Source organism: Semicossyphus pulcher, unplaced genomic scaffold (genome assembly GCF_022749685.1).
Source record: "Semicossyphus pulcher isolate SPU_LCO1_2020_fin unplaced genomic scaffold, fSemPul1.0.p SCAF_1, whole genome shotgun sequence".
In the NCBI taxonomy this organism is placed as follows: Eukaryota; Metazoa; Chordata; class Actinopteri; order Labriformes; family Labridae; genus Semicossyphus; species Semicossyphus pulcher.
The window spans coordinates 5,666,090-5,678,779 of record NW_027211603.1 but is presented as its reverse complement, the minus strand read 5'-3'; the positions used below and the strand labels follow the sequence as shown (position 1 = coordinate 5,678,779).

At 39.4% G+C, this 12,690-nt stretch overlaps 1 protein-coding gene across 1 annotated transcript; it reads left to right on the top strand.

Moving 5' to 3' along the window:
• The first annotated feature begins 5,871 nt into the window (after positions 1-5,871).
• On the top strand, positions 5,872-10,583 carry LOC138589815 (uncharacterized). The gene is made up of 5 exons (XM_069660275.1): positions 5,872-6,009; positions 8,049-8,960; positions 9,064-9,108; positions 9,554-9,632; positions 9,724-10,583. Exons 1-5 carry the CDS (start codon positions 5,943-5,945, stop codon positions 9,899-9,901), a joined length of 1,281 nt encoding a protein of 426 aa, XP_069516376.1. The 5' UTR covers positions 5,872-5,942; the 3' UTR covers positions 9,902-10,583.
• The last annotated feature ends 2,107 nt before the right edge of the window (positions 10,584-12,690 follow it).

Here is a 12,690-nt window from a genome sequence, read left to right as displayed (position 1 = left end):
ACCAAAAACATTAAGCCAAAAAAGGACCTAAACATCAAACCTAAAGCCGACAGGTGGCAAGTGCAAACTTTAAACCTGTTGTGTTCTCATTTCTGAGTTTAGCAGTAGTTGTAGATGAGTTGTATTCTTTTAAGAAAGACCAGAAAGTAGAGCAACACAATAATCAATCCTGCAGGTAACATAGGCGTGCATTCATCTTTGTTGTGTTTCTAATGTGCGCTTCAAAACTAAGGTCTTAATTGAAGATAACAGTTTTCTCTCTAATGTTAGCTCAATACACCTCAGTCAATTACTTTCATTACCTGAAGCTGTTATGACAAGATAATTCGACAACAGCTTCCTGAGAAACCCAGAGAAGTCAAATATAGTATTTCTTCTGCTTCATCACAAATGTTAAACAGTTTACTCATTATACTTAATTTGTTTACAGTGCAGCTTCAATATAAGCAGCATTATTGAGTGCTTCCTTCGAATTGATTTCCAGGTGACTCACCAGTCAGTGATTCACCAACCACTGAATTATAAACTGATTTCAGACAGGAAAAAGGTGGCTGTGGAGAGGAGAAGATGATTACTCTTTTATTTGTGTGACTGAAATTACAGATGAACACTCATGCTAATGGTTTTAAATGCTCGTGTTTTGTTATATTTTCTTTTGTACTGAGGAGCCCCTTCACTTTTTATATGTTAGTATGAGGAGGTTGTAATTGTTAGCAAAAAAGGCTCATCACTTCATCCACCCATTCTTTATGCTGCTTATGCCGTTCAGGGTCGCAGGGGGGCTGGAGCCGATCCCAGCTGTCATTGGGCGAGAGGAGGGGTACAACCTGGACTGATCACCACATAAGTGCAAGGTGATAACTGACAGATAGACAACCATTCATGCTCACATTTACACCTACATTTTAGATAACCCAACAAGCATGTCTTTGGACAGGAATCCAAACAGCAGGGATCAAACAGGGACATTCTAGCTGTGCGGTGACAGTGTTAACGACTGCACCGCCATGCAGCCTCTCATCACTTTAGCGACTTGAAAATCTTAAGTGCAATCATGCTTTTAATAGAGTTCTCTAAGCTTATGGTGACCATCTCTAAAATAATTTGTTCTTATATGCATAAGCAATGACGCATTAACTTCAAGTGCACGTAATATTTAATTCAGTTGAACAATGACTTCATCTTCTTCCTGTTTGGGTTCGTACATCCCTTTCATATCCTGCCAACATGGTCAAAATTGGATTGCTGTCAAGTAATAAACAATACGTTTTTGAACACCATTATCACAGGCTTTATTGAGTCTGATGAGAAATATGAAGTGGATATTTGTCCATGTTAAAAGATAAAAGCGTTGACTATTCTCTCTTGATTATTCATGGTTGTAATAGATGTGAGAGCTGCAGGTTTGCTGGGCTCCGTTGCCTTGGGATTTTGCAGACGGGAACAATGGCGGCTGCCATGAGACACGAGATAACAGCGAGGAGGATGGAGCGAGAGAGGGAGGGAGGCGGTCTGCTACAATAGCTGCTAATTGGCCTGCACATGCCCAGTGGACGTGCCCTTAAAAGACCCTATGTTCTGCTGCTTAGCAAATGTTTATCCATTCATACGTTTGATTATACAGGAACACGGAGAAAATCCTGGGTCATGTTTTAGAGTTTGAAAAATAGAGGGGGGTTTTTAAGGAAGTCACCAGAGGAAAAATACGAACACAGAAAGGTATCCTCTGAAATTCATAAAACATTTTGGCAGCAGAGCTCTTGTTCAAACCAGGTTTTTTAAAATTCAGGTTGTTTCACTTTCTAAGATTTAAATGCGCTTGTATTTTTGAAGAAAATCCTCACAACACCAGGGGCTGAATATTCACTGCTTTCTATCAAGGCTCGCTTTTTAAAAATGAAAATGTTCAACCGCAGAGAAAAACTGCTCCAAGCCTAAATATCTCCAAATGTAAACGAAAAGCTCGCCCGAAAATTTGAGATCAGTCATTATTGATTCACCCTCATGTTAGTTGAAAAGGCACTGAAGTTTGCAGCATGATGAAACACACGGCCAGTTAGCCTTCAACGATACACGTCGGCCTTTTCTTTAAAGTACTGAAGTTGTTCTACAGCTGAAAGCTCATGACTGCAATTTCTATCAAAAAATGCATATAGTCCAAAGAAGTACCTGTGAGCATACCTGTCTTTGTTTGGAATGAACTCTCTTTGCTATGTATAACCATCAATACTGTTTAGTGCTTGGAGGATTAACAAAATGATTGCTGTGCGTTGGAAACCGCCACACTCACTGACTAGAAGACAATGGATGCTAACATTCCTAGATATTATATACATGGAATTATCAACAGCTCGAGTGAACGGAGCTATAGAGGCCAACATAAATAGCTGGACTGCAACCGCTGAGACTTTGAAGAATATGTTATAAGTCGCGTTATCAATGTGCGTACCACTAGTTTTATGTTTGTCTTTTTTGGAAGGAAGGTCCTGGGGCCTATACTACGGAGTGAGTTCAACATACCCAGGGTCTCTTTTCCTGATCTGGCTTCACTTAACCTAACGTGCTAAATGGTCACATGACCCAGGGAAAGCAAACTATGATTTTAGAAAGACATGAAGAAATGTGTGTTACATTAGATTCATACGTTTTTTGTTAGTGGCAGATTTAGACCATATTCTCTTAGCCATATCAAACGGACCCATGAAGCAAATATAAAATAAAAAGCCTATAAAATCACAATTTAAAGCAGTACAAATGCTTTTATATCTTACGAGTACAAAAATACTTCAGGCTTCAGTGTTTTTATCAGTCTCTGTTATAGATGTACATCAGTCAAGCACATTGGATATCTTTTATGAATACATTTTAAAAACTCCTACAGTAAAGTGGAAGTGTTATACCTCTCTTTCTCCCTCCTCCCTCTCTTGATCAGCTCACAGAGCTCCTGAATCAAGAGACCTGATTGGTCAGTGGGTGGTGATGAGTTCAGGTTAATCTCTTATCTCGGACATAACCAGCAGGTTAGGTATTTGGCATAAGTTACCATGGTGATTTACCCCGGTAAGAATTGAACCACCTTCGTAGTACTCGAAAACTCAAGAGTTAACCCTGAAGTTAGCTCGATAACCGCAAATCCTTCATATGTGTTTTGTCTTTCTTGTTGTCCTTTGTTCTGTAACTGTCTTTATAAAAAATTTTAAAAATCACAAAAAAAAAAAATGCATATACAGTGTTAGCAATAATGCATAATAGAGCCTTTCCGTTATTATTTCTTCTATAAAGGACAATCATATAGATATTTGGAAACATATATTAATCATTTGACTCACCACATTTTGCCTGTGAGAATTCAACCTTTCACACAATAAAACGTTTAGACTCTCTTCTGTAACCTACTTACTCACTGGGCCACCACACAGAGAGAATATTTTAAATCCTGAATCACTGGCAGTGTCTCGCCAGTGAAAGCTGACTGTTGCACTCCTCTGAATGTTCTTGTGTTGAGCCTTGGGGGTTATCCCTGTTTTGCATCCCGGCTGATCTCTTGTAAAATTCCATTTGTAATAGTAACATAAATGAACCTTTTTCTGGGTGTGGAGTGCAAGTCCGGACAAGTGCTCTCCCACACACATGCTGAGTAATTCATGATAGCTGTCGTGAATTCATGAGCGCTGCAGATAGCCCCAGGGTAAAGCTCTGCAGTGACGCATTCATTTCCGTCAGATACCAGCAAATCACAAGTCATTACCTACAGAACGCACACTTCCTGCAGGGAGACGATACTGAGCTCAGACTGGGGCAAAGTCTTCCTGGTGAGGTCTGGAATTGTGTAAAGAAATGTGTGTCATGTGTCTTAAGAACCGCAAGTAAATTAACATGTCTGTCTCTAAGACGTTGAGCTGTTTCCAAGGCATTTTCCCAACTGACAGCCAACAGATTTTATACTTCCTTGAATCTGGTTTCGCATGGTGAACTGAATAGCTTCACTATGTAGCCCATAATTAAACTGCCGGTCCAACTCCCTTATTCATGTTCCGTATTTCTTTACTCACTTTGTATTCTTATCCCGACAGAAAGAACTGTAATCCCCATAACACAAAGACTACAATAATTAGCTTTAGTTTGTTTTGTTTTTATCATCAACAATTTAATAGTATGTCAGGTCAGATAATTGCAACTTGCATTTACCTTTTTTTATCAAATAAATCTGACCAAAATGCTGGTTACAGAGTGAATATTTCCCCAAAAGCTTTCTTTGTGTGCATGGTATCAGCTCATATATTAGTGGGCAGGAGTACGATATGTTCGTCATCTATTATGTATAATTTTTAAGTAAGAAACTTCTGCCACCATTTCCTTCTTAAAAGTAATCATCTACTCTTCATGTAATCTCATTATCACTTATTTTTTTTTAACATTTTGTAAAGTTTTGTTTCTTTCTCTCTGTTTTCTTTGTCTGTTCTTATTTTTGTATATCACATAACTATGTATGAATTTGCTTCACAGTGCTAACCATCATGCTAGGCCATGTCTGTTTATGTAAGCATCAATATGCCTGCCATTATCCTATCGTGGGTAAGGACAAAGATGATATATACATTTTTAACTGTGAACTAATTGCCCAAAGGCATTTACTAGTCAGATATCCATCCGTCTATTATCTATACCGCTCAAGCCTATCCCAGCTGTCATTGGGCGAGAGGCAGGGTACATCCTGGACTGATCACCACCAGTCGATAAGATAAGATAAGATAAGATAAGATAAGATAAGATAAGATAGCACTTTATTGATCCCCAGAGGGGAAATTCGGTTGTTGCAACAGCACAAAGACAAGTAGCAAGAAGGCAAATACAAATAGAAATAGGAATAGATAAAAATGAAATAAAACAAGAGGTAGACAAAAGGGACATAAGTGACAATCTGAAGTGACATATATGGGTAACTGCAGCAACATTTAGCAGTATGACAGTACAGAATAAATAAAGTACAATATGAAATGTGTCACAAATAGTTTGTTACATTAAAGTATGTATACGTCTATAATCTAGTATGATATGGAATATTATGTCAATAGCAGTGTATATTACAGCAGCAATCACAGGCTGACACATAGAGGCAGACAACCTTTCACACTCACACCTATGGGCAATTTAAAGTCACAAACTCTACGAAGAAAGGCCCACGTCATCCAAACCGGGATTTGAACCAGGAACCTTCTAACTGTGAGGTTACAGCACTAACCACCACCAACACCAACAACTTTAATTTATATATAGTTAAAGTTTACATCTTAAGTATTGTCCTTCCACAGTTTTTTAAGTTCTAATCTGGTCACAACATGTATCTAAGAAAAACCGGGCTATTTGTTTTAAGCTTTTTGTTTCATTTTTTGTCATCTTCTTTTTCGTTAATACCTGTCTGCCACGTATTGTTTTATGGCCTTCATTAATACGGAAGTGAATTACCAGCTTTGGCCTCATCAATGGTGTTTGTTGACATTCTATTGTGATTTAAATGGTGCTTAAGAGATTAATTCAGGCATTCAGCCATATTTAATAAGTAACCTGTGTCAGTTTCTGTGGTTGATTGTTTGAAAGGATGTTTTTCTAGAAGTCTCACAACATTAAAACTAATGAACTTCCTGAAAGACAGGGTTTTTTCTTGTTTTTATTAGTTTTTGTGCACTGTGTCTGAAGAAGAGGGAAGAAGAGCGTGAGAAAGTGTTTGAGGTAGTGGGTGTGTTCACAGGTGTGCCAGCCCTACTGCGTTCGTGTGTCACCAGACATTGTTGTACTGATGTAACACCTACGTGCTGCTGTGTGTATAAAAGGCAATGGTAATGATTCATCCACTTCAAATTAACAGTTCTGCGTGCCAAGTAGTTCCGGCTTGCTAACAGGTACCTTCAGTCCTTATCGCCATCACAAGTCTCGGTTCTAAGATGAGGAATCTTCTTTTTGGGGTTATTCTTGGACTTCTTGCTGTTGTTTACTCAACACCTGTTACAAGTAAGTGGAAGTCCTTTTTCATATTTTTACCGTTTTCTTTTTACAGTCTATGTCTCCTAAAACACAAATCAACACTTTCTTTTTAGCCCAGTGTTTGTGTCGTTTTATTAGACATGTAATTGTTTTTCTGACTGTAAAACAGATCAGAATCCAGTTTCTGTTTTTATCTGCTGATATCCTAATATATGATATTCACTGGTCATGACATTCCCTTGCAAAATTGCATTCTCACACTTCAGGACTCAGGGGGCCATAGACATGGGCTTTAAAGTTAAAAAAAAAAAAAGTTTTTCTTCAACATACACCTCTGAAAATTTCACTTATTCTCATGGTGCCTTTTTTCTCCACCTGTGAGTCAGCACTTCCCCCGCCGTCACCTCAGATGCACTTTATGCATCAGGTCTAACTCTCGCTGTAAGAATGCCGGAGTAGAGTTTCATTGTCGCTGCGCAGGTTTCACTGGCACCTCCAGATTACACACTGAGATCATTGTAAAAAGTTCTGGGCTGATCCAGAAAGTGCATTAAAGCGTATGTCTTGAGTAAGGTGAAACCAAAGAGCAGCAGGGAGCTTCGGTACAAGTTTGGCCAACCGGTAACTTCATAGGGGAACACCGGAGCTGAACATGACCAGGCAGAAACGGAGAGTGGAGTTGTGTCATTTGATTCTCAGGCCTTATTATTTAAATTTTTAATTAACTTTTCTTTATCTTTTTTTTTTATTTTTACTTTATTCCAATTTTACAAGGCGATTATTGCTTATTATGGTCAACAGTGCAAGAAGTACCTGGATTGTTTATTTTACGGCTGTATAATTAATCAAAATATCCAAAATATAATATGGCAAAATGCAAATTTAGCAAATGTCACGTCATCATGATTTTCATAGTTTGCACCAATAATATCGTCATAATATCTGTCAACATGATTTTTTCTTCCCATTGCCAAGCTATAATTATCCAAAACAATACTTAAGCAAAAGAACAAAAGTATTTTGTGGCCAAATGTATTTAAAGTAGCAATCTCGAAGATCTCAGTTTAGTTCGCTTTGGCGGCACCTGTGGTAATAAGCGGTAATTGCAGCTGTGGTTTTGGACCTCATTCTAACAGAGGTTCAAAACAGCATTTTTGCTAACAATTTTGGCTTTTTCTCTTAACATTCTTTGGATTTGTTCCTGATTTTGAAGTTTCATCATCTGTAGCCTTTTTATTTTTCTTTGTTTGGCCTACCAACCATTTACTCGCAACCAAGCAAAGACTTGAAAATCCGGTTCACTGCTTCTGCCTACTCTGTCTGGTGAATCAACCATTGTTGGGTGAAGGATTTTCCAGAGAATGTGGACTCAACATTAAGTTCGTAAAAGCAAAGAATACAGCTGATGCCAGGCTTGACCAAAGGCTAGACCACTACAGTGTTATCTCGCCCAGCATAGGATAGTGATTAACATAATCTTTAACTGAAAAAGACTTGAGTATCAAAAGTAAAAGAGGGCTACCCATTCGGGGACAATGGTGCTACTGTCGTACCTTGTTGCAATAACGCTAGTTTTAACAATTAGCTTAGGCAAGTAGTTGCCAACACAGTGGAAGGCCCCCTCTAAAAGGTCACATGATAAATCTGAATTGTCAGTAGATGATTAATTGGATATTAAGAATGATGGCACGAAACCCTGACAATGGCTTCCTGCCCACCGAAAGAGAGAAAGGGAACTATCCTGGTTCACTCTGTTGTACTGGGTGTGTCAATACTTGCGGTATGCTTGTGTCAACTCTAATGCTTTGGTAGGGCTGTCTCTCTTTTGTTAACCCACTCATAGACCATTAGTCACCCAGGTTAATCATTACTGTCCCTCCCTACACCTGATCAAAGAAGATCACAACACAAGTTTATACAAGAATTTGGGGCGAAGCATTAATCCTTCTGTGGTGATTTTGAAATATATCAACAAAAGCTTGGTAACTTTCCTTTCTGCTCATGTCAAGGCTGGTAGGTAAACACTTAACTTGACCTGTGGGTTTTTCCATCTCTCTTTGTCCTAGCTGTGACCCAGATCCCCACCAAAGTCGACGATGAAATTCTCCATGAGGCTGTGACAGATGGGTTCCTGATTGAGCTTCCTTCACTCACAACTGAATCACCCAAGAGAAACACAACGGTTCCAGCTTCCCAGCAGCCGTCCTCTGTCTTCCCAGAGAGGGACATTGAGGGTAGTGCTATTGGGGAGACAACCAGCTTTTTCCATCAGCATGAACACCATGCAACCACAACGCAGAGTGTTTCAAGTGCCCAGAGCACGACTACGTCTTCGTCAGTGCCCAATGGAGCCAAGTCAAGCACCACCCCCGACCACACATCCTCTAAAACCACAACGCAGAGTGTTTCACATGCCCAGAGCTCGACTACGTCTTCGTCAGTGCCCAATGGAGCCAAGTCAAGCACCACCCCCGACCACACATCCTCTAAAACCACAACGCAGAGTGTCTCACATGCCCAGAGCTCGTCTTCCACAGTGTTTCTCAGAGGCATTGACCACTCCAGTGCTGTCTCAGCTACCACCCAAAGCCCTACGACCAGCTCTACCTCTTCGTCAGTGCCAAATGAAGCCAAATCAAGCACCACCCCCGACCACACATCTTCTAAAACCACTCACCTCAACCCATCCCTTGACCCCCTGAGTTCCATTTTTGGTTCTGGAGAAGGAGAGATGCTTGGCCAGTACTCAACTACAACCTCCAGAATGACCACTACCACCAAAACAGAAACTAGCGCTGCATCATCAACTACTACGGTGACTCCTATCCAACCCAAGGCTCCACGAATGATGGGAGGACCTGAAGGATCAGGATCAGGATCAGGAGAGGAATCAAGAACAGTAGATTTGACTCCTGTGCAAGACATTGCAAAATCAATCAACATTGAGAGTGAAAACACTAAAACCATTGTCAATACTGGTAAATATGATATACCTGCCTCAATAGTTAAGCTTACACTGCTTTCATGTTGTTTCAGTTGATTGTTTGGAGTTTAAACCTTTTTTTTCTGCCCTACTTTCAGAACCACAGAAAGATCAAGCAGCAGCCAAAGGACACCAAACACCAGGTGAGAAGAAAAAATTTTTCTAGTCTAGATTTCTGAGCGATCTCGGAGCCCATCAGCTACTGTCTGGCAACGATCCTCTAGGAGCGACTGCCATTTTTTAAGACTTCCAGTGAGCCAGCGGTTATTTAGATCTATTATGTACTCCAAATTATTTACAGTCTGATCACCTTGAGACACGAGATTGACAGATAATAGCCAGTTGGGTCCAGAATTGCATTGCAGCCGAGGGACAACTATGTTTCTGTGTACAGCCATGCCTCCTTAAAGGCTATTAGCTGTAAGCACACAGACTACAAAGGGAAACCAGAAGGTTTCAGACACCAAAAATCGTATCCCTCAGCTACAGATTCTTCCGTCATATCTAGATTTTTGTTTATAGAGAGCACTGCATTACTCTGGCTTGTGACAATCCATCTTATTTACCCTTACTCTCCCATATCTCCAGGTTGGATCATCATCGTTGGCTTTATTGTTGGTGTTGCAGCTCTGGTTGTGCTCTGTGTTGCCATCGCTACAAGAGACAAGTAAGACCTGAAAATCTGGAAAATGGCGCCATATTCTTGACTTTCTGATTATTAGCATAGATTTTAATTCTCACCATTCCTTATTGCGCAGGTGGAATGGACCAAGAAAAGCATCCCAGCTTGAGACCAAAACTAACTCCACCAACCAGCAGAGGGAGCAGGAGATGGTGACGTTCCTGCAAAATGATCAGCCCAAGGAGAATGGAAAGGCTGCAGAATACACAGTTATCCCTCTGGATGAGCTTCCAGAGAAATACCCATCACACTGAGGTTCAGAAACAGAGACTCATTGAACCACAAGACTGTGTTTGAAACAGAGGAATTTGGTCAGAGAAATGACACAGTCAGGGATGTTGAGCAAAAGGTTTCAGCTCTGATCCCAGTCTGAGAATTACGGTCTGTTTTTTCTGCTGACATTGAAAAAATATCTATCTTTACTTCGAAACTACAGCAAGATTTTGTATTTATCGTCGTGTCAGCTGTAAGGTACAACGCTGGTTGGTTAAGATGCACCAATGTCATTTATTTCAAACTTTACAGTGTTTATTTCCTGAGTTTCACTGTAAATAATAAGTATGCTCTGTTTGTGGGCACAAGGTAATGATTGCGTGTCCAGTCTGGTGAAAATGCCGTTTTTTTAAGTGTCTTTGTTGTAACTATTTTAAATCGCTTTGTAATTATATTATTGGAGGCTGTGTTGTGGATTGTAACTTATATTAAGCTGCTCTGTTTTCCCCACATCCATTGTAGAAGCTCAGCCCACAAACTCATTAGCTTCTCTGGACATCCTACGCTGCACTTCAGCTGTTGCACTTACCGAATGTTCACTTGCCCTATCAACCCCCCATCCCTCGTCTGAGAAATAAACACAACGCCAGCTCATCAATGAACATTTATTTTTGGTTTTCATTCATATTTACACATAAGTATTAAAACATTTACACACTTTCAGTTCATCTGCCTGACAAATGTGTTTTTGCACTGTTATAGTTTATTTTGCATGAGTGCATTTAATTCTGCTTATAGATAACCAAAGCCAAGAGACATGTTGAATCACAATGAACACAAGGAAAATGTTGAACACATTCTTAAACCAATATGTGCATAGAAACAAAAAGAAATATACAAAATCTAAGTTAATTATCTAAAGAATATACAATTTCACAGATTCATAGAAAACACTTGCTACACTCGGCCACTCGACTAAGAACATATTCTTATAGATCAAGGCCCAATAACAAGTCAAATAGACAGGAAAGTGATGCTGTGAATTCATAGATAATGGGCTTTTAAGGGTACCGTGATTATTACTGATGTAGACCCTCTTCCGTTTTGGACGAGGACGTTGCTTTAGCCAAACATGAAGTTGGATGGACACACACAAACCTGCCTCACTGTGCTCATAACCCTTAAATAACCAAAACAACATTCAGTCATTAAACAAGTGAAAAATATTCTGCTTTTTCTTTACGCTTTTGAGCTCTGTAGTTTTTCTGAAAAACAGATAAATGAATGCATTGTTTGTTAATAAATAACCCTATGTTCACAACCTACTGAAACTAGTGGCCCATAACATTAACATTGTGCTAACATTATTACATTAGATATATAGGTATAGTCTTTATAGAAATCATAAGCATTGCAAAAACCATCCTGATTCATGACATAAAATCACACTCTATACATTTGATTTATACATTGTTTTTATCTAAAGAGAAGTATATACACAAAGTGCAAGGAGGCACTTTAAAATGAAAAATAGAAGCTTTTTAAAAAGAGAATTAAAGAATCCCATTTTTGCCAAGGATTGAACAGAGTCGCTACACAGAGCTGAAGTGAAATACATGTACATATTCACCAAATATCCAATGACCTTGTTGTTACGGCTTCAGATTAATGCGAGTGCTGGAGGCAGAATTTAGTGTGCACTAGCTAAACAGACGTGACCAAAGCTAATTAACTCTACATGTAATTACAGGCTTATTTATATTTAAATCTGCTGCTTAAAACTCTGCAAATTCTTGGTAGGAGCTTGTGAGGATGGCCCAGCCGTCCTCGCTTTGAGAAGGTAAAACTCCAAGGGTGAATGAACTTTATCGCTCCTACAAATATGCGAGTGCCAATATTCTAAATGAACATTTGTAACTTTTATCCAGAACTGTGGTAGTCATCCTACTGACTGCACTCTGCAGTTGACATTGTCAAGGCAAGGTTGTCATAAAGCAAAGAAATAAAACAGTTTGAAATAAAACACAGAGCAATGCACTGGCCTGCTGAGAGTTAAAGAGACGATCCCTTCTTTTCTCTCCCTTCATCCTCTCCTGCTCTCAGAAACATAAATTGCTGTACACATGCATACTTTTTGACTACAAACAGAAACTCAGTGCTTCACTTATAAAGAACAAACATAGAAAAAGTGATAAATAAATAAGCAAGTAATTTGGAGGGCACCTTTCACGTGTTCTGTTTTCTGCTTAGCGTCTCTCTGCAACACATCCTGTACTGTTTGTTGCTACTTTTAGAGGCCACGCTCCCTCTTCTTATGGTCTAAGTCCTAAGCTTTGCTGCTTAGGCTTGACCATGTGTGCGCCATCAAGGTGTAATCCCATAAGTGAAAAAGTCAAAGGTAACTCAGTGATAAACCCTCCTGTACTTGAAACACCACATGAAGCACTGTTTCATTCAGTCAATGTTTGCATTATTTCAAACCTTTGGTCCAGTGTTTACGGACAATTTATAAGAAGAAAGAGTGAAAAATCACATATACACAAAAACACACTGATAGTGACAATTTAGACACTGTCTGATACTGACGTGCTAATCTGTCCATTTTCAACAACTTTTGTGTCATCTCTCACTTGGTCCTTGTAACAAACTAACTAATTGATTAACTGGCAAGGCCATCATTCACAGATCATCTCTCTGCCCTTTAAGCTACAAAGAAAAAAACGCTTTGATACAAAAGAAAGATGTTGCACACGGTAGAAGAATTTTTGTTGACAATCGCTGACAAATCAGGAGGCTTGGAGCAGCACCAGGTAAGGAATATTGTCATTTG